At 37.1% G+C, this 24,905-nt stretch overlaps 1 protein-coding gene across 4 annotated transcripts in view; it reads right to left on the bottom strand.

Annotated features, from left to right (window-relative positions):
* inpp4b (inositol polyphosphate-4-phosphatase type II B) overlaps positions 1-24,905 on the bottom strand; it is a 178,002-nt gene that overhangs the window by 133,511 nt on the left and 19,586 nt on the right. For 2 of the 4 annotated variants that reach the window (XM_055019846.1, XM_055019847.1), the window contains exons 3-4: positions 17,731-17,849; positions 7,356-7,472 (exon numbers count right to left, since the gene is read on the bottom strand). In XM_055019846.1, the coding sequence (XP_054875821.1) occupies positions 7,356-7,472; positions 17,731-17,849 (236 nt within the window). Of the gene's footprint in view, positions 1-7,355; positions 7,473-13,132; positions 13,227-15,863; positions 16,094-17,730; positions 17,850-24,905 lie in introns of those variants that run through there. The other 2 variants (XM_055019850.1, XM_055019849.1) reach the window with 2 other exon arrangements.

Below are 24,905 nucleotides of genomic sequence, written 5' to 3'. Positions count from 1 at the left end.
GAGGAAGTAGAGACATTTTGTAAAATTTGAGAAGAAATAAAAGAAAAATAAAACCAAAATTAAATGCAGCTATGAAAACATTAGCAAAATGATTAATACTTAAGGTTTTTACATATTCACATTACAACCACAAATGTTTTATTTGGATTTTATGTGATAAATCTATGAAAAAGGAAGGATGAATCTGAAGTGGGAGGTGAACCACGAGAACTTTTGCCGCACTTTTGAGATTTTTAGAAATTTAAAAAGTGAGCCGTGCAACTCTAAATTTATACACCTAAGCCATCTGCTGCCTTCAGACACCACATTATTGGGTAATAAATTCCCCCTGTGACTGATTTAATCTCAGTGTAATTATATAATTATATATAGTCTGTGATTTACTGAAATATTCGCCTGCATGTGAAGGAATCAGGCAGAAATAAGCAAGAAAAAACATGCAGCTGTAATTACAACAAACATTTTATTTATTCAATATTCACCACACTTTTCAGTTTTTTTATCCACAAAAATGTTAACACCTTTTTTTACATTATTTCATATAACACCTCAACAAAACATATTAGCGGTTGCGTTAATGATGTAACAAAATGTAAATGTGAGGTAGAGTATATGAGTGCAAATTATCAGTGTCTACCTGATCAATTGGGATTGTATGCCTCTTCATCACATTTAATTAGATAACGAGGTGAAGGTGAAAAAATTAAAGTTGCACAAAATTTCATTAGTCACTTTGTAAAACAGTAATTTTACCAAATGTCAGGATTGAATATTTTATTAAATTATCTTTACTTGTGTTGTAACGAGATAAGTTTATAAAAAGCATACCTTGTGTAATCTTTGTTTATCAAAACTGCATTTAATCATCCCCCCGGGCCATCAGACTGCTTAACGCCACATAACACCCCTCCACACACTCACAAACCAAATCACCCCCCCATGGACATGGTCAATACATGCACTTTAGTTTAGTTTTTTTTACAACACTAAACCTGTGTATTCTATGGCACTTGTATTGTATTTATTTATTTACTTATTGGGTAGTATAAGGTTTTAGCTCTGCTCCACTGGTAGCCAAGTAACGACATTTCGTTGTCAAGATTCACCTTGTGTTTTTTTTTTGTACAATGACAATAAAGGAAGTCTAAGTCTAAGTCTAATCTGCTGCTAATCTTTCAGTTGGTGAGATTTTTATTTATTTATTTTTTATTTTGTTGCTACTCATTAATAGTCGAGCTGTTATTCTAATGTGCAAGCAATATTTTGAATTTATTATCACTTAATTATGAGGCTCCATGTTAATAAAACATCTCCAATATACTATAACCCATAAGTTGGGTAAAAAAAGTGTATATTTATAATGAGGATTGTTCAGTCAGTTCTACATCAGAGCAAAATATTAGATCAAAAAGAAGGTTTTAAGGACTTCGGGGGGGTTTTCTGATGTTAAATTGTGTTCCACAAAACAATGAGAATAGCTGAACAAAAGGAATAAACTAAAATGGCAAGACATAAAACACCAACAAAGAAATGATCAAAACAGAATATAACAGAAGCTAAAAGTCCAAACACCTAACAAATAAAGCGTAAATTATTTTCAAAGCAGAGGTGGTACACACAACTAAATCAGGGGGGAAAATATCTCACCCATAAACAGGTGTCCTATTGTAAGAACTCAGACAATACCACATCCAATCAGTTTTTGGTTTTGGGGGATATTACAAACACAATCTTCATCCAATTTTCTGAGTGTATACATGGATGTGTATGTGCGTGTGTGGGTGTGTGTGTGTGCGTGTGTGTGTGTGTGTGAACTCACAAGGCGCTGGTACAGCCAGAGGAAGAGGAAACCGTTACAGCAGAGTGCTGTTTTTACTTCATTCAATATATTTTTATGCTTCTTTATGGAAATGACCAGACATGCACCATTATCCCATTCACCTCAGATTAGGCTTTATGCTTATCAGACTATACGGCACACAAAGATGAATCAAAAATTCTCATCAAGCAAACCGGGACCCGAACTGTGCATTTATCCCAAACTGGAGCAAGAAAAGACAGGAAATGAGGCCATCATTAGGGACAAGAGCTCTCCCACGGGTGACTGTTTTATCTCTTTAAACAAGAACGTACAGTAAAAGGTTCATGTTCATCATTAGCAGTCCATCTCTGAGGGTCCTCTGAGGTCCAGTGAGGAACAATGTAATGTTACTCACGTTATGCAAAAAATAATCTTATTTGTCTCTTTATGAGCTTTTATTGTAAGGACTTTTCATCCTTTCCTAACCGAACAGCTTTGTTCAGAGTTTTCATAAATTTTAAAGACAATGGCTGGACTTTAATGCAATATGAGAAACCAGCTCTTCATTCCTACTTTAGAGGAAAAAGCTATTAGATATTATAAACTTATTAATAAAATAACATTACGCCCTACTTCAATGAATTTTATGAAGTGCATAATGGCTTAAAATGGCAATTTTTTTTTTCTTCAGAGACAAAATGCAGCTTATTAGTCACACTTGAATCATACCATGCTTAAATATTTAGCTGAGTAAGTGCATGATACAATTGCTTTACATAAGTCGCTTTCGCTAAAGCATTCACACAGAATAAGATCAGAATGCGAGTCAAACAAGGACTCTTCGCCCCAGGGAGCCCTTCAAAGACGAGCCGCAGTTAAGACATCAGTGACAAACTAAGGCAGGCCTGTCAGCCTCTGACAGCTATAGGCTGGAGGGTGGGATCGCTTCCACCTGAGAGAAATCTGAGCTGGTCCTGCTCCTTCTCACACCTCCACTCTCCAACTTATCAGTTCCTCAGCTCTGCCTGTGCTCCTAAATATTCATGAGCATGGAGCAGGCGGTGTCATCTCAGAATATCTAAATGGAGGCCAGAGGCAGAGGGAAGCCACCCGGCGATAAAACGCTCCGGTCCACTGCAAACGTTGAGCCCATCATCTGTAACCCTGCAAATGTCAGAGTCCTTCTCTCGTCGTTTTAACTTTGAGGCCTTTACTTTGTAATCCACAAGTAAAATCTTTTGAGTGGTCTATTATAGATTCAATTGACTGAAACATTCATACCTCCTCATTTCCACATATTGTTATGATTCAATGACAAAATATTTTCATGTGACGTAACAGAAAGTAATGAAATAATTTGATAAATATCAATAAATTCTAAAGGTTTTTAATGGTTTGCAGAATAAGATCTGAAAAGTGTCAGACAACTCAATTTTTGCCCGTGCTTCTTTGTAAAATAGCTCAAGCTCACCTAGAATGAAGGGAAATCATCTCTGATTGTCAATCTTGTCACAGATTTTAAGCCAACCTTGCTGCCATCCTCCAACCTCCAGGAGATTATAGAAAAATGTTCTGCAGACTTTACATTACAACGGGCCTTTTTTTTCCCTTCATCTTGCTAAATGAAACTCATTTAAATGCTGCACAACATTTTGAAAAAACACAGTTTTGTTTTCCTTTTAAGGTTGCAAAACCCAGAAAAAAATAAAACCTTTGCCAAAAGGGAATGGATTTTTGTTGTCAATATTTGTTTATAAAGCAGATGGTTTCCAACCAAATGAGGAAAAAAAACATCTAAAGTGTAATTTTTTTGTTGATTTTCAATTAAATTATTTCAGGACAATGCTGAAAAACTGCCAAATCCATTATTTGTCATTATTTCACAGACAAACTGACAGTTAATCAGTCCAAAAAGCCACCTTTAGCTTCAGAACCTTAGCTTTCAGAGCCCTGTTTTGGATTTCCAGCATCACTATCCCTGCAGCATGACATTGTCACCATCTGTTGCCAGGTTCACAGGCTGTTTTCCACCCCAATATATTTTGGATTTTAGAGTTGAAAGTCCAAATTTGGTTTCATCTGACCAGAAAATCTCCTTCAAAGTGTTTGCTGTCTAGATGATTTGTGGACACTTTGAAATTGGACTTCTTTCAAAGATGTCCTTCATGAAAGAAATGTGTATTGTTGTTGTGTCTTGGTTTATTAGACATGTCAGGGCATTACTGATTGTTTCAGTCTGAGTTGCATTGCACGGAGTAACTTCTAGGAACAACGTTTCTGCAACAAGCGGCCAAAAAATGTGGAAGAAATATGCTAAGTTTTTGACAGCTGATTTGTACATACACAAATAGTTTGCAGACTGAGGTTTGCAAGGAAAATGCAAAAAACAAAAGATTAAATGACTTGGTTTTGCCTGGGTGATTTCTGATTTTCCACTTGAAGCCACTGGGGGCTGATGCATGGTACCAGCTCATGTTCAGGGTCATGCCTGTGTCACTATAAGAGTCTCTAATGAGACCCAGACGAGCCCGCTGTGCCCAGCGGAGCAGAGCTGAAAATCTAAAAGCTAACCACACCACACAAGAACCGGTTGCAGGAAAAAAAAAAGGAAAACGAAAGCGGGAAGGAAGATTTTCGAGTGTTGCAGCGGCACCACACAGGGCAATTTTTTGAAACTACTATGAAAGGCTGTGTTTTCTGTCTAAGGATTGCAGGAGGCCGTGAAACAGACCATCATTCAAAAGTTATTTTTGAAGGCAGCAGGGAATGGGGAAATGAGAGAAACTCTGCTCAACAGAACCATGTCTGAAAAGACTTTTACTTTAGCCTTGAGCCCTGATTTGGAGAACAAAGCTGGAGTGAAATGTTCTGTTTTTTGTTTTATTTTCTGTCAGTGCTGCTCTGAATAGACAGAAAAGAGTTGAGCAGAAATTTTAAGTTCACAGAATGAGTGAAGGACAAAGAAAAGATTAAACAATAACTGGTAATCACTTTTACTCAAGGTGAGGCAAGCTCCGAGGAGAATTTACTTAATAATCTACCCCAAAAAACTCACCATGTTACATCATGCCGTGAATATAATACATTAATTGACATCTGTTTTATATCAGATTATTGCACTATATCTTTTTATCCTATATTTCATACCCTTTATCATCTATAATATTCTAAATTATATTTCATGTCAAATAGCATTATGTAATATTGTATCTAGCAGTGCACCGATATCTGAGGTTTACAGAAAAACAGCACTGAATTGATTTAAAACATAAAAAACAGACATAAATGTACTGAATTACAAACTTATTTGATAACTGTGCGCAGGTAACACACACTTAAATATACCAGAGGCTTCACAAACTTGGTCAAACATGTAAAAACAACACAGTTTTAATGTCTTCAGAGTGAGCAGCCCCCTCATATTACTGCAGTTTATTCATATCAAATCATATACTATCTTGCCTTATCAATTGTCAGATAACACAACATACAATGTGTAAACCTACATTTCTCATAAATTTTAGATGTCAAAACCAGAAACTTTTGGAACATATCTCCATGCTGAACAGACTGCAGTGTTACTTGTATTTCTAAATATGTGTTGCGTAACCATGCCAACTGGACGGTTGTTTCCTGCAGAAGCAGCAGATTGACCTTTCAGCAGCCTGAATTATGCGGAGAACAAGTCCCAAGACAGGTTAAGGAGGAGATTGCCAGGATTTATAACAACAATTAATTCCTTCATGGGACGAATACAGTATTATCTTTTTATTCCCCCAGTTACAGTATGTCTATTTTATAAACAAAACAGGCCTGCAGTGTCTCCTTCTGAGGGTGGAAAACTGGAGAGAAACTAGATATTATTCTGTTGGTTGTGGTTCTACATAAATACACATAAATTGACAAGAGTATCATATAAAAAACATTCATGAATGTTAAACTTTTGTGACCATACAACCACAAACCTGGATGTATTTTAATTTCATGTGATTGTGTGAGTGGAACATGGATATCATCTCTCTTTTCCCAAGCAGCTCTTCCTATTGTTGTGGTTCATACATTCAAGGCTGCATCAAAAACATATGTGGAGGTTTCTCTTTCACACGTTTGAAAAATCCTTTAATCTCTATGGCAGCCATTTAGCTGTGCAAAATGCCAGGGTGGACTTAGCCCCGCCTTTGAGGCGCAGCTCCTCCTTGGAGCTGTAGAACCATCCCTCCTCCGCTCAGGTCCTTCAGACTAGCCAGCAGCAATTAGCAAACACTGTTAAGCTCATTATGCAAGCTTCTTCTCAGTGCAACATTGGTTAAAAAAAATCTTTGTTTTAAGGTTAACAGATTAGCTATGATGTAATTGTCCTGAAGGAGGAATTTCAGACATAGCAGTTTTCTTTAAGGTAAATTTCAAGGCGTTAAATTAAAGTCAAAATTATTTTAAGTTAGATTTGATATTTACAGCATTTTTATGACAACTGAACTGAACATTCTTACTTTATAGTGCTCTAAAGTGGCACTATGGCACATAGTGTCCCCCCCTCCTTTATTGCACAATTCTGTTGTTGCACCATTAAATTTGCATGTGGACTCTATGTGATCATGGATAAAAATTTATGAGTGAAGGAAAAAAAAACCTTGTCGTAGTTCAGAAGGATTGTTGGAAAAGAAAATTCTCCACATGAAAATTACAGTTTCTACAAGTAATCCAACGTTTTCCAGCTACCTTGTAAGTACAAAGACAACTGACTTACACTAAATATTACAAAGAGGAATTACAATGTGGCCGTGCGTGCTGCCGCTGGCATTGTGCCGCCATTTTGTCTTTCAGACACAAAGCGCTGCCATAATAAACTCTTTTAATTGTCAAAAAAAGCTCATGAATTTTTTATGGTAAGTTCAAGCAAATTAAGATGTTGGCATCTTGACTTGAACTTGTTACTTGTTTAAGACGAAACCCACGCCCACACTAAATAGCTTGTTATAAATTCTGTTTTAAACGTCTAAATCACGGAGCCCGGCCTGTTCTGGATTCTGTGTCTAGGTCTCCTTTCAGTTCCCAAGTAGGTGACAGATGGTTTTCCCAAGGGAGGGGCTGCAATGCTCTGATGCTCACTGCAGGCTGAATAACCTTCTCTATCAAAGCCACAGGCAGAGGTTAGTGTCAGAAAAGAAAGATCACTAAGACATACCTCAGTTCAGAACCCAACCTTTTGAATCTCCAGGATAGATTAACACATACTGAGATTTTGAAGTTTAGTTGACTGCAAAACTCTTGAATCAGCCCTCATTTCTTTAGTAGCAAGCAGCAAGACTTTTCTTGTAACCTTTCAATTGCTGTGTTCCCATATTTCTTCAGGCTTCCTGAAAGTCATTCAAAGCTTTCACTCAGACACTTGCATCTTACAGCTTCTTTATATCCTTTAAAGTTTAAAGCATCCCCAAACCTAAAGTGACAGACAGCTTCACAGCTCGTCTTAAATGCATTTCATCATCGCATCAATGTCTGGATGTTTAATTGTGTGCATGCATGCAGAGAACAACAACAAGTGTTTACTTACTGATTCTTGGCTCTTGTTTTTTGCATCATACACAGTTAGCTTGACCAGTGAGTCTTGGCTGTCAGGACACTCTGAAGGGAAGGTCACCCCCGTCAAAAACAGCGGGTCTTTGTTTGCCTGTTGGCAGAAAAATTTGAGAAAGTGCGTGAGTGTGTTTATGTGTATATTTGACTTAACCATAAAATTTCGCTATTTGAAATACCAAAAATAAATTTGCTTAATGGAAACATGGCAATCTCGAAAAACTCACATTACGTTTTAGCTGTAGGATGAGATGGTTTTTCAGCCACATAGAAATAGATTTATTTTGCAAAACGGTATTGGAAATTCTGTTTTCGCATCACAAAAGTCTAGTGATAAACTACTGGTGAAAACAATGATGAAGACAACAGGAAGTGGTAGGAGGAAGAAGGTTTGTTTTTGGCTTTCTGGACAATGTGCTGCTGGATCCATCGGAGTTCTCACAGCATCGAACAGTTCATAAGAAGCTGTGTGTCATTCGAATGTATTAAATCCATAGCTCTTCTGTAAAATCACCAACTAGAATTTCCCCCAAAAGCTACAAATGCAAGTATAAGCAGCTTTTCCATCCAAGCAAATATTTACCAATGTATCTCACATGAATCCCAACAAGCAGCTGCCATATTTTATTATTAATATTGAGATTATTTAGTTTTAGTTCTGGAAGAAAATGGTTTAATTTCAAGGAAAGACATCAAGTTAAATGGATGTTTGGTGGTATTTGCTTCAAATGTCAAATCTTTTTTTCAATCATAGAAGTAGCAGATTAACGATTAATCTGCAGAGGAAACTGCACTGCTGCAAGAAACACAGTATTGTTGATGATTATAGACAACAATTCAGATGACTGATATAATGTGACTTCAGCCTCATTTATCAAAAAAGGAACAATACACAGGAGATGTAGCTCATGGATTACAACAGAGAAAAAGAAACTTTGGCTGGAATGAGCCTTTGAATTCAATGATATCCCAGACAACAATAAACCCGCTTTGGCCCAAAAATGCTCTGCAATCCCCCAGAATCAGCTGGAGAACATCATTAGGTCGAGAACAGCTTGGATTCTTTCCTGGTTGGGGCGGTTGGCGGTTTGGACGAATTTCAACAATGCGTTGAACAAAATTGGCTAAATTGAAAGTTGGCTTTAATAAACTTATTTTAACATATTTTGTTTTATTTTTAGCCTAAATGTCTGAACTATGTTGGAGTTCATGTTTGCAAAAGATCAAGAGGGAATGTTTATTTACCAAGTTTTTTTTTTAATCAACATAGGGATGTTTTAATTTTTTGATCTGACTGGAGCAGCTAAAAAAATCTTTAACTCAATTTATTTTTCCAAGGTTTTTCTTTCACATATTCATTTACAAATTACTTTATAATTCAGATTTTCTTCTTTAGATGTACAATAATGAACAGACTAAGAACACTGTTCTTCAGAAGAAGTATTCTTACTTTGGAGAGTTGATGCTGTGCTATATAAAATCAAGCCTAGTTTTGAGATGTGTACTTTAGATTCCAGAAGGGAAAACACAGAGATCCCTCTTGCTTCTTTAAGGGAATCTCAAGGCATTCCGAGGCCAGAAGGTTCTGGTTCTGCCTCGGGATCTCCTCCCACTGGGACATTCCCAAAAGACCATCAAAGGAAGGCCCCCAAGTGGCGTCCTGACCAGATGCCTGATCTCACTCTGGTCCCTTGATGTGGAAAAAGTAAACGAACCGAATCATTTTCAGCAGAAGGAGATCTAATTGTGGCATCTTTGTTATATTTGCTTGTATCCAGAACTTTGCTTTTTATACACATCACTTAATGGTAGAAGGAATATAGATTTACCTGTAAATTCAAAGCGTCATCTTTTAGCCCAGACCATGACCTAAAGGAACAACGTCCTCATTATGACAAACAGAGCTCTAATCCATCTTCAATCTGTAATTAACATACTTCAACTCCTCCATTTGTGCATAACCATGCACTGAATATACATTATGCAAAACTGAGGGTCAAAGAAAATTATGACTAGAGGGATGAGGGAGGAAAAAAGGAGGACGCAATCGTCTTCCTAAGGGTGATTTTTAAGTTTTCTCTGTTATTTTGTTGACTGAACAGTGCATACACACAAAGAAGCTGATGTTCCTTTCTGAATATAAAGAATGAGAAGTTGTTTGGCATTCAGAAGGTTGCGGGTGCAATTTCACCACATTTCCAAGTGTTCTTGGCCAGAACTCTGGACATCTTGGCTACCAGAACTTCATGTTAGTACGGTAATTATGTCAGCGCAGATAGATGACTATAAAAGTGTAGATGGTTGTAAAGTAAAATCTTTTGAGTGGTCTCGATGGTCTATAAAAGTTTGAAACAGCTTTAGTTTGTTTACCAGTTATCTGAAATATAATAAAGTATATTTGTGAATTCCTTTTCAAAGAAGGTCAATCACCTTTACGTATTTCTTTTATTATTCTAATTTCTATGACTCTAGTAAATTTCAACACAGGCACATTATGCAAATTTAGTGGGGGACATAGCAATTAAATCTTTTTAGGGCTCCATTTAGACAGATCCCAAAATGATCCTGGACAACAAACGCAACCCTTTATGGCTCTAAATGTAGGTGTAAATACACTAAAAGCAGATCAAACCCACAGATCTGGATTTTTATTGCATGCATGCTTTTCTTCTCTAATATCGCATCTGTTAGGTTAGAAAACTGTGCTTCAAACTGCTGGGATTGGTCACAACTCACGGTGTGACATATCCGAGTTAGTTTGGCCAAATTGGAATGAGAGCACTCACAGTGAATTTTAATTTTAGATGTGAATGACCATGTTTAATGCTGTTCACTCGTGTCTATCAACCAGGACACAATGCATGAAATCGGACTAAAAACACCAGAAATAAACACTTTTTTGTACAGTCATAAAATATAAATTATTTATAGATAAAAATATGAAGCTATTCAGTAGTTTGATTGGAAAGAAAGCTTGTATCCAAATAATAATCTTTTTCTTTCAGATCTTTTCAAGTATTTGAAATATTTTACCCTTCAGATTTGTATCTGCCTTGTGTGCACTGAACCTTTTTGCTTGCTGCTTTCTTTATCCTAACCTGCGTTGGGATAAGGTCTAAAATTAAAAGTGGTTGAGAGGAAAACATAATTCTGGACATAAACAAAAACATTTATCTCTAAAATCCCTTCTTCCGCAAGTGATTTTCATTTTGCATCTATTCCATGGTGTACCATGAGACAGAGTCAGCTAGAACGACTGAAAAGTTTATAAAGTTTTACCTCAAAAGAGTTTTTTCTGTTTGTTTTTACAGTTTCTTTGAAATTGAGCTTGAAAAGGTAAAATGCACAACAAAACAAACTCCTAGAAACTATGAATTATTTTAAAGTTAATTTAGTCAGCAATATATTTTGACACTAATAAACTATTTTGCAGGCAAAAGCCTTTGAGAACTTATTATTCACTTGGTGTTGTGTGTTTGTACAAGTTCAAAACATTTTGTGTTTATACTGGGGGCGTTCTCTTCCTTTGCTCCGCTCTGATGGGCGTCTCCAGCATGTAGCCCTTTGGGACCATAGAGGGACAGACTTGGGGCAGTAATGAGACCAACATAGACTTACTGTCACGCTTGGATGTGAGGTCACACCCAGAGAAAAAAAAATATAAAAAATAGAAAAAAAACCCTCACTATTTTAGCAAACCTTTGCAAAACAGCTGAAATAAATGAATAAATCCCCTTGATGAGGCAAATAATGCAAAATTGAATTCCTGATTTAATTAACTCACCAAATTATTTGTGACAGTGAATAAAGCTTTTTTCAATTATCACAATGTTCAAACTAACACAACAGGTTATTGTTGGAAGATCATTTTATTTATCAATACCTTATAACTGCATTCTCAGCCGTCTTTAAATCCAAGCAAAAAACAGGACACCCTCCAACAATACATAAACAATGTTGCAAAAACTTAGAAGTACTTCAACCCTTAGATTTCCTCCTCTTTTGTCCCAAATGTAAACATTTCAGATGATCAAACCAATTTCATTAACAGACAAGATAATGTGAGTAAATAAAAATAAATTAGTTCTTAAACGAGGATATCTTAGAAAAAGTCCACTAAACTATTCTGGGCATTTTTGAAAAAGTAATTAACCTCTAAACCTATTAACTTCCAGCTGCAGAGGAAATTTTTGCCAACTCTGTTTCAGATTTGAAAGATTTTTCAGTATTACAGCCCATTACTGCAAACGGAGTCTGACATTTTCCTTCAAAACTTTCTGTTAGAGACGGTTCCATTAATTACAGCAAATAGTCCAGGCCTTGAAGTAGTAATTTATCCCTATGCATTTTTCTGAAATGAAAATGCATTAAAGTTTAAGGTGGTGGTGAAAGAAAGGGCAAAAAAATTAAATTTGAATTCTCTGTAAGGCACAGTGAAATTATTCAGTATTACACATAAAGTAATCACCAGACAGAGCAGATTTCTTGGTAGAAGAACAAAGAAAGATGCTTATTGGCAAATGAGTTTAGTAGAGAAATCCAACTCTACTAATTGTAATTTAGTAGATAGCTGCCTATCATTTTAAAACCACTCACACATGGTGTATAATAAAACTTTAAATACTATGCATACAAATTAAATTAAAATCCAGTGTTGAGAATTTCACATTCAGCCTTGAATTAGACCGTATCTTTTTTTTTGGTCAACGGATGCCGAGGATCTGCCTGCTTTTGAACTGACAGATTTTCTCGACTTCACTCAGTTTTTGGGTGCGCAGATTAGTGGTTTGCAGCCGCCGCAGCATTAAATCCTTTGAAATACAAAGCTTGTGATGCAATTTGAGCAGCTGATATTTTACTTTTTCAAAATACTGCTAGCACAATGTTTGTTACTTGGTCTAATTTAAAAAATAGAGCTAAACATTGGTCTAAAGAATTATACCAATGTTGGTCTAATTTTTTAAACTTAGTCTAAAAAAGTTTGTTACTTAGTCTAATTAAAAAAGCATTTGAGTTCATACCACACTGAACAAATGAAAAAATATTGCATAGACAAACAGGCAATCTAAAGACATAAATGTTTGACAGAAATTGACATAAATCCCAGATTTATGTGAATGTTTTTTTTTTATTTTAAGAGCCATTTGATGAACAGCCTTTGTATCCATTATATTACTGGGTTTTTTGCTTGTTTTAATTTACTTGGGTGTCATCATCTGGCCCATGAATTATCTCAATAACCTCAACTTGAGTTTTCCTTTCAACAGCTGCAAAGCTGAAAACAACAATGATTTTACCAGCACTGTGGGGAGAAAACTAGGTTTTAACGTGGTTAACCTCCAGCAGCAGTACAGTTCTTTTCTCAGACAAGAAAGTAGACATTGTCTCTACCTTTTGAAAATGCAAAGCATCACAGAGCAAATTGATAATTCAAAAATCCTCCATGATCTGTTTGAGAGGGAAACTCTGATTTCAACCTCTCGAGACATGGTAATAGTTGTCTCAAAAGGTTTCGCGCCCAGCCATGAATCCTTGTGGTTTATGTGCTCCGATATCACACAGCCGGGTTCAGCACAGCGGGAACAGAGACAGTGAAACCAATGCATTGCTTTGAACTGAAATCAGGATATTATCAGTGCTACACGTTGGAAGAAAGACAGACAGGACTATTATGCTGAAGGAAGTGCAGGTACACACACGTAGCCCTGTTCGTTGCCCTCCCTGGCACGCTGAATAGGCCTCATTCAGACTTACCAGCATGCTTGGCAGCCTCGGCAGTGACTGAATCTTCTTAGTGCTGCTGATGGGCTGAGATGAGCTAAAGTGGTAAGCCTGTCTCCATTTACGCCGAGAAGCAAACCAGTCTGTCATACAAGTGGTGAGCATATGCTATGGCAGACAGCTGCCTCTCTCTGGTCTTTTTGTCCATCCGGGCTGCGCTCCGCAGAGGGACGACCAATTTACAGCCATTAACAGGGTGTGTGTGCTTGTGTGTGATTAGGCTGAGGAAGAAATAAGGCTACTGAGTTTGCCTTCAGTGGGTTTCTCCCCCCTCACTCCCTCTGACCGCTCATAGTTGTATATACAAACAGACAGACGAGACTTGTTGGTCGTGCTCTCCGCACATGGATCTGTGCTTCACTAGCGTTACATCAAAGGCCTTTTCATTTGCTGGCTTTGCTTGACGTCAAATCCCCACCAAGTTCCACAAGTCCTGGACCAGCTACCCACATTGTAGGATTTTCCAGTGGAGACACATTAAGGTTTGGCAAAAGACGGGCTGCAATTTCTGTCCAAATTTCTCATCTCTTGTGTCAGACTGAGTACACGTGAAACACAAACCCATTCACATGTAACAAACGCAAAGGCTTGACATTAATCTTTTGTGAATTAGTTGCAGTAAAAACACGCACAATGTCCACAATAAAACATTTATGTTTAACTATCTCTAGGAATTAGGGTTTAATGTAGAAATAAGAAAATCTTTATATGAGCAGTGTCCAATATTAAGCCTGTGTCCTGCATATTTTACGTTTGTCTTGGCTTAATGGCTTAATTATGTCTGCATTGGCCTGTTAATGACCCATTGATTTACTCCAGGTGTGTTAAAGCAGAAACACATCTAAGCTATGCAGGAGACCTAGCTTCGAAGGGTGAAAATAAACACCAATACTTTATACAGTAATACAGGAATAATTATTGTCTGAGGTGTTTTGTTTTTAAGTGAAATGAGTACTATATTCACCTAATAAGACATAATATGTTTAACCTTGTAAAGAAAGCTATAAATTAATCATTTTCTCATTAGTAGAAGAAAAAGAGCCGTTTTTACAGTTCATGCTTGGCAGCTGTAAATGTTAGATGTAATTCTACTGTTTTAACATAAATTTAAAGGTTTTACTTAATCCTCAAAGCTCTCAAAATTATCTTTATTAGTAAAAGCTTATCGCCTTCCAATTGGCAGAACATATAATAAGATACACCTACTGCTATACACTGATAACATGTCAAGCAATTTCTTATCTCGATGAAATCTGTTTCTTAAAGCTTTGTCCAGTTGCAGCTAGCGTCAGTGTTGCCAATCTAGTTTTTTACATCCTGAAAATTTTGATGTACTGCACAGTAGTGAGTTTAAAAATATAAAACTGGTAGAACAAAATTGGTAGATGCCAGCTGCTGCGTAGCTGCCAGAAATAAACATAAAATCTTCATCAGTCTTCCAGTACTGTTTTCTTTTTCTCAAAACAACAATGGTGGAAAAACAGTGCAGTAATTTCATTGTTGGTTGATCTACTCTATTTGCTGCAAAGGCCCTTTGACAAAACACCAAGTGCCTTTTATCCAGCCTATAAAGTGTTTTGAAAGGGACTTTTAAAGAACAAACATCTTTGTAATCTTTGTAATCCACTTTATCGAAAAAAAGAGAAATAAACGCGATTGACAGTAAAACAGATCATTTAATTTGCAATTCAAGCACAGAAGCACTAACTGGTTGCAGCTCGCAGAGACTCCTGAATGAGGACTCGCCTCACTGTGAGTGCGTCAGAAAGTCCACCAGCACAATTCTTGTTTGCTGAAAAAACTTTATACATGTCATTTTTGGCGGTTGGCAATGTGACATTAAATTAAAATAAAACTGCAGCACTTAAAGGCAAATCTGGGCCGAAAACTCATTTTCATTTAGAATTTTCTCCAAAATACTGTTAAAATGATCTGTTGTTTCAAACCAGTGATATTACATAATGTTCTCATACATATGTTCTAGGACTTAATGTGAATTAAGCTCTCAACACTGTGGACATTGATTTTTATGTCAAACTATGTAAAGAAAAAGACAAAAACTTGTCATCTTTAAACTAAAACTGATAGAAAGTTCTGTTCACTTCCTCCCAAACTCCAGCTTGGCATTCATGAGTGAGATGAGAGAAAGCTACGCAGCAGCTGGCATCTTCCATTATTAATCGTCTAAATTAAATCTTAATAAACCAGATATAGTGGATTCCCAATAATATGCCAATCACATGAATGTGACTAATTCTGAAGCTTTTCCAGCAGCCAAGCGCTCAAGTATCCGGCAAAGTCGACAGCAGCTGCTGAGAGTAGGCATCCTGGGAATGTGACAACAGGAGGAACACAAGAGGCAGTCAGGCTGTCTTCAGGCACTGCAGCCAGAGTGGATCTGCCCAGAAACACAAGCCCTCTCAGATGCGCACACTCTTCTCTGGCTGGTTGAAACAGTAAATAATGTCTCATTGAAAACATATCTAATTAAAACTTAAACTTTCCCCTGTCCAGTGAAATCTCCAGAATGTTTTTCAAAGGAGACTTTCAGGAGAGACAGAATATTTTTATTTTGTGATATTGAATCTGATCATCATCAGTTTTTTAGGGAGAACTTTCAAACTGCAAAGTAAATGCCTAGGCATTTCCTAGGTTCTCTTAATAGGTAGCAAAACCCTGATAAAATCAGACAGTAATCACATACCCTGTTTTTGTGAAGTCGAAGGCAGTCCATGTTCTCAAATCCTGCTCCACATCCAGAATACTACAGCCATGAAATGAGAACTCCAGTGGCATTCAGTGTCTGCCTGAGCCAGCATACAGTATCCCACCACATCCTGTGTTTCCACACACGCATGAACAGAAAAACACATTCGCCGCTGCTCTCTGAGCGCCAGGGAAAAGCAGCTGAAATCAGACTCTGAAGGAGATGGTTATGCTAATTAAGCTTTACTGAATTAGGAGGAAAATTGTGTTTCCCTTTCATGCGTCTGGAAACTTTGCGCTCATATGAGAGAGGAGGAACCAGAACTCGAGTGTGTGTGTGTGTGTGTGTGTTCTCTACAGTGGGACAGGGGGCAGCTGCATGCTGCATGAAAGAAAAAAGAAAAAACACATGTGTAGCTTTTGCCTTAGCAGCAACAGTGTCATAATGAAGCACTGAAAGAGGCTAACAGGCATGAAATCTGTATGTAGCGGTGTCCCAGCCAAATCCACATGTGCAGTGCACAGTGCTTTCCTCAAGTGGAACCATCCTGTCACACTAAAGCCAAAGAAATTAAATCCCTTTTATCAGGATTTTATTGATAGAACTACATAAGACAGGGCTTGACAGCAAAGTGAAAGGAAAGCGATGCATAATTTTGTAAGTATGCATAAGAAAAGATCCCAGATAACTCATGATATTTCAGATTATGTTACAATGTTTACAGAAATGGAAAAATGAAATGTAATTGAGTGAGATTTCCAGTTTGTTCTGATATACAAAGACACTGTTTTGTTGCTTTTCTGACGGATTGACGTCAATCTGGTAAGCGAGAAAGTTGATTCATTTTTCCTGCAATATCCCTTTGGGGTCTCTGTAGAAAAGTGGTGTGTAGTTTTATTTTTTTCTTCTGATACCCCTAAATAAAATTCAAGGCAACCAGCTGGATTCTGAAGTCACTCAAATGTCCGCATGTTTAAAGTTATCTGAGTAGAAATCCAGCAGCTTCGTTCATGACTCAAAGGTTTTTTAGTGAGCAAACAGCATCATCAGCTTTGTCTGCCTAAAGTGACGCGGGTCGGTAAGGAGAGCATCAATCAGACAAGCAATGGAAGAATCAAAGGATATGAAGGAAGCTGTAATTAAACCCACAATGTTCAGACTGCAAGAGCACGACTTTACTTTATTTGGTGGTGGCAGCACCATGCTGTGGGCTTTTCTTCAGCAAGGAAAGGAAAGTTGGTCACAAGTTATAGGAAGATAGATAGTTCTTATTCTACTGTGATGGTTCAGTTTACATAGCAGGACAGCTATGCTGAACATACAGCGACTGCTACTTAGAATGATTTAGATCAATGCATTTATGTATGAAAAAAGTCTTAAATAATGATTCCTTCCATTTCATAATTTTGATCTACTTTTTAAAATCCCAACTGAATACACTGAAATTTGTTGCGAAAAGTTTTATGGCTGAAACCATTATTCATATTAATTGTGATGAATCGATTAGCCATTTGCTACCACGCTCAGAGCAGTAATTAACATACAAAAATCTGTACATTTTGTGTTTAAAATGAAAAAAAACACTTTCTTTGTCTTTAAATATGTCCTCAAGTGTTTAACTCGCTTCAAATTATGATTTAATTAGTTAATCCTGAGAATAATTGATTGATTAATTACTAAAATGATCGTTAGTTGCCAAAATGAGGAGCTAAACCGACAGAGATGGAGAGAAATGCAACTGAGACCCAACGACTTCGCAAAACAACAAACATCAAAAGGCTACGGACAGGCAGAGAGGAGATGGTGAATGGGTATCAGTGTGTGTAGGTGCATGTGTTTGTGTTTGTGTATCTCTATGGCTTACCTCCACTATCTCTGTGCAGGCGTGGAAGACGAGCTGCTGCTGCTGGGGATCTATGACAGCCACCTGGACCAAAGCGTTGGGCTTCCTGTCTCTGCCCGAGGCCGCCAGATCATTACAGGCTTTGCAAAGGAAGAGAGGGAGGAAAGGAGAGCCAAGAGGTAGAAAAGAGAGGCAAGAGAAAAAAAAACAGGAGATGAGAAGAGGAAGAAGAAGAGTGTGACAGATGAGAAGATAATCCTTTATGATGCATGCATAAGAGAGAAGAATCACACAAAGTGTTGTCACAAATGACAAAAAATGACGGAATAACTGTAGATAAACACAATAAAAAAGAAGGCCAACAGTAGTTTATTATAATCTTCTGTCAGATTAAACATCAAATGACTAAGAGCTAGAAATCTGCTTCAACACAAAGGAGGAGGAAGACAGTCTGCATGTAGAGAGATTGCAACCCCAAAAACACAATGATGTTTTGGAGACATGAGTAAAAATATGTTGACACACAGACACACAACTGCTGCATCAGCACCTGATTAAAATGCAGCCAGACAACCAGAGCTCCTCCTGGCAGTGAGATATCAGTTTTATTATGGCTTTCATTTCTGACATCAAAAGCAGCTTGTCGCTCAGATTTCAGCGACGACGAGGCCCGATCCTAAAGTCCACCCTAATCTCTAAACCCTCAGACTTTACTGCTGTCAGCCGCTGCGCCGGAGGATGTGAGTTCGTGAGGACTCCTAACAGTTCACAAAAGAGGAAGAAGTCCCACCAAGAGATGCTGCATGCTTACAAAAAGAGGAAAAAAAATCTAAACTCATTTGTTTAACAGCTGAAATGTGGGGGTAAAGCTTTTTTATTAACTCTGTTTACAGCAAACACTGCAAAGCCCATGAAAACTGACAGCATTATGAATAACGTGCATATTTTACTATAAGTGCAAAAAACCACCAATAAAACCAGATGCTTCATCTAACAATAACTTCTTATTCATCATCATTTCTACAAAAACATACATTCTGAGAAAGTTTGGAAATTTTCTTATACTTTATGTCTTAAAGGTTACAAAAATACAGGACTCACTTTGTCTACGTGTTTCCAGTAATTACAGTAATTCTCATGAATGTCATATTATTCATAAGCTTCTAATGAGTCATTTAATCAGCTCGTGATTTTCTCTAACTCACACAGACTGATGAACTGTGGTTGACTTTAATTTTTAGTTCTATTACTCTGCAGCAGAAAGCTGGCTTCCTGAAGTGCAAACAGTGCATCAGACTCAGGAACAAAGGAGCTGCAAGAGAAATAATGTTGCTTGATTCTAGATAGGCCGAGAAAGAAACTACTGTCGTAGAAACTACTGATCTACTGGGATTTTATCGGCAAACATATCTCAAATTGACAAAACAACATCCTAAAAAGAGAAAAATACCCAGACAGTGGCAATGGAGCTGCAAAAGCAGGAGACCTTAGCTAACTATTCCACTTAGCTAAGAATAGGAGACTGATGTTACAATCAGATTAGAAAAGTTCAATGAGTTCAATGAGTCTTAATTTGAGATCCAGCACTCTGTGGGCAAGGTCAAAGTTTGGCAATAATGTCATTAAAACATGGATTCATCCAGTCTTGTTTCAACAAGGAACAACACAGGAATATTTTCTCCTCACACTTTGGATCCCTTCAGACCAACTAGGCAATATCTGAACACCAACGTAATGGTCACAAAGTCCATTACTTCACCTCTACAGTCTAGTCGATTTCTGATGGCTACTTCATTTAGGAAAAATCAACATGTCACAAAGCTCCAAACATTTCAAATTGGTTTCTTGAGCATAACAATGAATTCACCAAACTCCAAAGACTGGTGGGATCGTCCATCAATAAAAGGAAATACATCCTTCTTTGGCTGTTTCAAAATAAATCACATATATTGCATCACTGTCCCATTAGAGTACCTGTTGAGTCTAATTTATAACCATCTGACCTGAACAGGAGATTGCTAAGGATGTTTGGAAATAACCAGGTATTTATAAACTACAAACTACTCTGTTGCTGTCCAAAGTAAAGTCAGTTTGTGCCACCATGGACTGACTAAGAAAGACAGCCATACTCAAAATGTAACACCTCCAAGTTTACAAAAAGGTTCACCTGGCTGAATAGATGGTCCATATGCCATTTGGAGAAAGGTTTCATGTTATGTTGGTACAAAGATGGAGGTATTTTCCCCCAATTGCAAGAAGTGTGGACAACTCAGGGTGAAGCTTTTAAATCCTGCAGATATCAAATGTAACGCAGTGGTGGTGTTATCATGCTACTTTGCTGTCATTGGTGCTGATGCATTGTGCAAAGTGGGAGGAATAATAAGAAGGAAGAAAAAAAGAATCATTAACTTGATCTCAGCTTTGGAGCTGGATGCTTGAAACTTGGGCACTGTTCCAACAGAACAAACACACACGAGTAGGAAAGGATGGAGCAGTAAACATGGGGAGCGGCCTTAAGATTAGCCCTTTCAAATGCTATTTTGAAGGACTCTTATCACTTCTTGTGATAAGAGTTGTCAAATAATTGTCAACAATGTCTTCCAAAATTTCTTTGGTGTCCATGCAACTTGCCAGATGACAATGTTATGCTACTCTGTATAAATGTATTGTCTATTGTGGCATCCCGAATGTTTGTTGTTTCTGGCTTGGCAGGGGCTTTGGCTCTGTCTCCTGCTTTTTCTTCTGCCTCCTCTTTTTCTTCTGCCTCCATTTCTTCTGTCATGGATCTTGGCCATATTTCAGAGTAAGAGTGTAACAGCAAATTAAGGTAGCCCAGAGTCTTAATTCACTTATCCTGCTTCAAAGTTTGTGTTTTAATCCTGAAGGTCATTACTGCAAAATGAACTTGGTAATAATTATTTACTAAAACTCCATTGAACAAAATAACCCCTACTGATTCCATCAAGACCAAGCTTTGTAATCTCTTTGTTAAAGTCAGATTTAAATTACTTCGCTCATCTTAAGAGTGAAAGAAACTCGAAGCCTTGAATAGGGAAAATGGTCATTTCAATGGTTGCCGCTTTTTTCTTAATACAAAAGCAGGAAGATATGACTCCTATATTTATATCTGCCTAACAGAAACAGCTAACACTGACATTCAGACAGATGCATTCAATGTCTCTCATTCTTTTGTGTTAATTGGCATCTTCACATACTCCCTTAAGTGTATAAAAGACATTTTCCCCAGTAACTTGCTTGGATTTTATCTGAAAACTGTATTTTATTTGTCTGGGCCTAAATTCTGGCATCCATCCAGTTATTGATCTGCACTCGAAGCCCATTCTGTTTCACACTTTACTCTGGAAAAATAAAAAGGTGCTTGTATTTACTCGTCAATGTTTCAAATGAGTTAAATTAAGATGCAGTGTTTCCTTATCATTTGTCCAAATGTAATTCTTGTACAACCTAGTTTTAACGTTTACTCAATATTCAAACAACTTTGCAAACTGGTAAATAAATCATCTACTGTGAAACCTATGGAATTTTCACATTATCCAACAGGAACACAAAGCTGATTCTGGTACTGGGTTTCTTTCCTTGGTTATTATGAGAACAGCAACACAAATAAAGCCAGAGTTTAATGAGCATTTCTTACAAGTTTACCGCAAAAAAGCTGAGCTATAAAAAAAAAACAGCCACTTTTAACAGGCAAAGCTTTACAGCTTTACTTTGACCTTGCCTCTTTGAATCTTTCACTTTCATAAAACTTATCTTTTATAAAAACTAAAAATAAATTCTCACATCTAAAATTGTTAATAAATAATTTCCAGTTGAGGCAAATAAAGAAAAATTGAGTCAAAAGGTCTTTAGGTTTCTCTAGATTAGTTTGATTCCTCCTTCGAGGTCTGTAATAGAAGAATCACAATTCCCTTTAGTTATTCACCGCCACCCATGACATAGAACTATTTTAGTATGGCTTTATGCATGACAAAAATTACACACCAGCTGGAATCACTAACGGAATCGGCGATAAAAAGCTCTTTTTCAATGCTCCTTCTTTAAATGCATGAAGCATCATCAGTTTTCTTTTCTGGTCACGACTGAATAAGATTGTACATCTCGATAATGAAGTTCTGATAATGTGGCACATAAAATATATTTGACATTTACCAACATCATAACAAAATAAGAATTAAGATTAGAAGGAGCATCTTGTCCGGAACAAGAATCATCTTTTAGCTATCTATCTTTTCGCCTTTGAAGTAAATGGCTAAAATGCAGAAACTTGTCCCTATGTGCTATGACTATGTGCTATGACCTATGTGAGGGTATGACTTTGAGATGTTTTTCTTTAGATCATTTTTGGAACTTTCACTCAGATGTTGCAGATCTCAAGAAACTTTCAAGATCTTTACTTATGAAGGATAAGATTCCTCTTTGGTTTCTTTAGGATCTTAGAAATTACCTTGTCAATACAAATGTACTTTTTTAAATTTTAGTAGTACCTTATGTACTTTGTCTTAAAACATAGTGTATAATCTAATAATTTTCTTCTCAAAATAGCTAATTGTACCAACGGTCAGTCTGCTGAGTGAAAAAGGAAAATCCTGAATCCTTCATTCAAATCCTGTGACATCAATTCCACAAGGGCTTTGGATTCTATTAAACTGAATCACATCTAATTCATTTAAATCTCCAGGGAATGTCTCATCATGAGACCTGCAGTTATTTAAATGCCACACCTCAATCTGTCACAATAAATTAAAGTCTTACTGACATTCATAAAAACTTTTTACTGAAGAGCAGACAGTAAATTTTACTCAAAAAGTAATAAAAGTCTAAGATATGGACAATATCCCATGAGAGAATTATGGACAGAATCAAAAGAAAAATAACTTCAGAGAAAGGATATTCTGCACTATCAGATGTAGGAGAGTGTCTTGTCTGCATTTTCTTAGACACAGAAGAGGGGCAGAGCTTTTAAATGTGCTGGCTCCGGTGATGGAAAGATCTGGTAAGGAACAACGAATGGTGAGAGCGATCAGGGAAAAGCTGCTGGACGCCTGATTTGATGGATCTACAACTCACATTTGGGAAAGTTTCTCTTTGGTTCTGTGGATTCAAATGTAAGTCTGAATACTGAAAGTGTCTGTTACAAATATAGTTTGCAGCAGATTTGGCCTGAAATTCATTGGAGATTATTGAGGCAGAAATTCTGTTGGGAATCGTTGTTGATGGAGCAACCATTGTGATGGTGGCAGAAGTTCCTTCTGTAATCGTTAGGTTGTCAGTTTGAGCCTCAATTTCATCTTTCCTCTATGGTCATGCAATCTGAAATATGTCCAAAATCGTACAACATTCTTTAAACAATAATTATTTTTTTGTTTGCATAGTGGCAAAATATAGAAAAGTTATTTCTTTAGATAAAGGGCTCACTTTTGAGCTGATGTTTTATTTAACCGCTCCTCTGATTCCATTTAACTTTATAAGTTTAACTACAGAAAATGCAGAAAGAGAAGCTGTTTTGAGTGTTGTGTCTGCAACATGACGTTATCTTTCCCATCAGAATATTTTAAGCTACTTAACACCTTATCTCTGTCATTGTCTTTCGATTGACAATTTACTTTAGCTTTTGGCTCAGTGATTATTTGTTTATTAAAACTAACTAAATCAGTCAAAGAAAAAGTCATCGGGAAATGTAACTAAACGATAATCACAAACCCAGAGCTATTATAGCCCTGGTGGACTATGTTATGCTCAATTGGCACCATGGTGCCCAAAGTGTGTGAAGAAAATATCCCCCTGATTATTACACCACCAAAAGCAGCCTAACCTATTAATGCAAGGCAGAAGGAATTCATGCTTTCATGTCTACGCCACTTTCTGACCCCAGCTGAAATTGAGCCTCTGCAGACGATGTAATGCTTTTCCAATCTGCTGTCGTCCAATTCTGGAGAGCCTTTTCAAACTGTGGCTTCAGTTTCCACCTTTTAGCTGACAAGAGTACTTTAAGCTTCAGTGTGCTGTGCATTAAAAAGATTTCATTCAAGATGCTAATTAGTATATATTTGTTGGAACAAGTGGCCATTTGCCTTTTGACCATGTTCTGGATCGTCCCCCATAAATCCGAGAGATGATTGTGTGCAAAAAAAAAAAAAAAAAAGTTTAAATCCCAGTAGATCAGCAGTTTCTGAAAACCTGAATACCATCTGGCACAAGCATGCAGGGTTATGTCAAAATCATCTCCAGCAAAACCAAAAGCTGGAGCTGGTGTTATATGACTGTCTGCTTTGTTCTTTGTTAAATAAGCGACTACAACGGAGAACATAATAAAGAGGCCTATAGGTTGCTGTGAAAAAGTTACATTTTAAGCTTATAGAATTATTTACTATACATAAATAACTCACCCCCCGCCCCCAAATATTTTTTACCTCATTGTAGCGGCAAAGTTTCTAAAGTATGAAATCTGTATAAATACCAAAGCTTTTGGCTATAACTGTAAATCCAGAATATAAGACAGAATCATTTAGTTTTGGACCCTTTCAGCGGCTGGAAGCCGCAGGAGAGTCCTGTTGAGTATCCTGCAGCTCAACAGACCTCATGCATCATCTCTTAGGGGTTATTTTAATTTTATATTCCCCCTTTTCATCCCAGGCAGCAGGAATTTTGGACTTGCATTAAAGAAGTCGGGCATTTTTCTTATGCAGAAGGAGATAAAAGGCATTTCTGCTCACATAAAACCATGTTCATGTGAGCTGAAAGCAGCAGCATCTATCAGCCTGTGTTTCAACTGCTGCTTTGTCATTACTGCAGTGACAAAAAGAGTTTACATTAGACTTGGTTGCTCTGTGATGGCATGCAAAGAGAGGGATCAGCTAAAAATAAAAACTGACAAAGGAGGGACACACTAGACAAGTTGTTTACCAATCCTCACAGGAAACTCAGAGGAGATAATAAAGTGCTAATCAAACGTTTGCATACAATCATTAAAAGGCATGAATGATTCTAAATGTATTTCATGCTTTTATTGATGGATTTGAAGTCTTTTTATCAAAGGGTCAAAATGATTATATGACATACAACCTTGATTTTAATGTGAATGATTCCTGGTCCACACAGTGTTATAACACAGGAATGTTCAAATATTCATGCAGCTTCAATGATGTTGAGTTAAATGCCCACTAGCAGGTTGCACA

Source organism: Poeciliopsis prolifica, unplaced genomic scaffold, assembly GCF_027474105.1.
Source record: "Poeciliopsis prolifica strain line A6 unplaced genomic scaffold, Auburn_PproV2 SCAFFOLD064, whole genome shotgun sequence".
Classification (NCBI taxonomy): domain Eukaryota; kingdom Metazoa; phylum Chordata; class Actinopteri; order Cyprinodontiformes; family Poeciliidae; genus Poeciliopsis; species Poeciliopsis prolifica.
The sequence above is the reverse complement of the archived record's forward strand: the minus strand, read 5'-3'. Positions and strand labels throughout refer to the sequence as shown.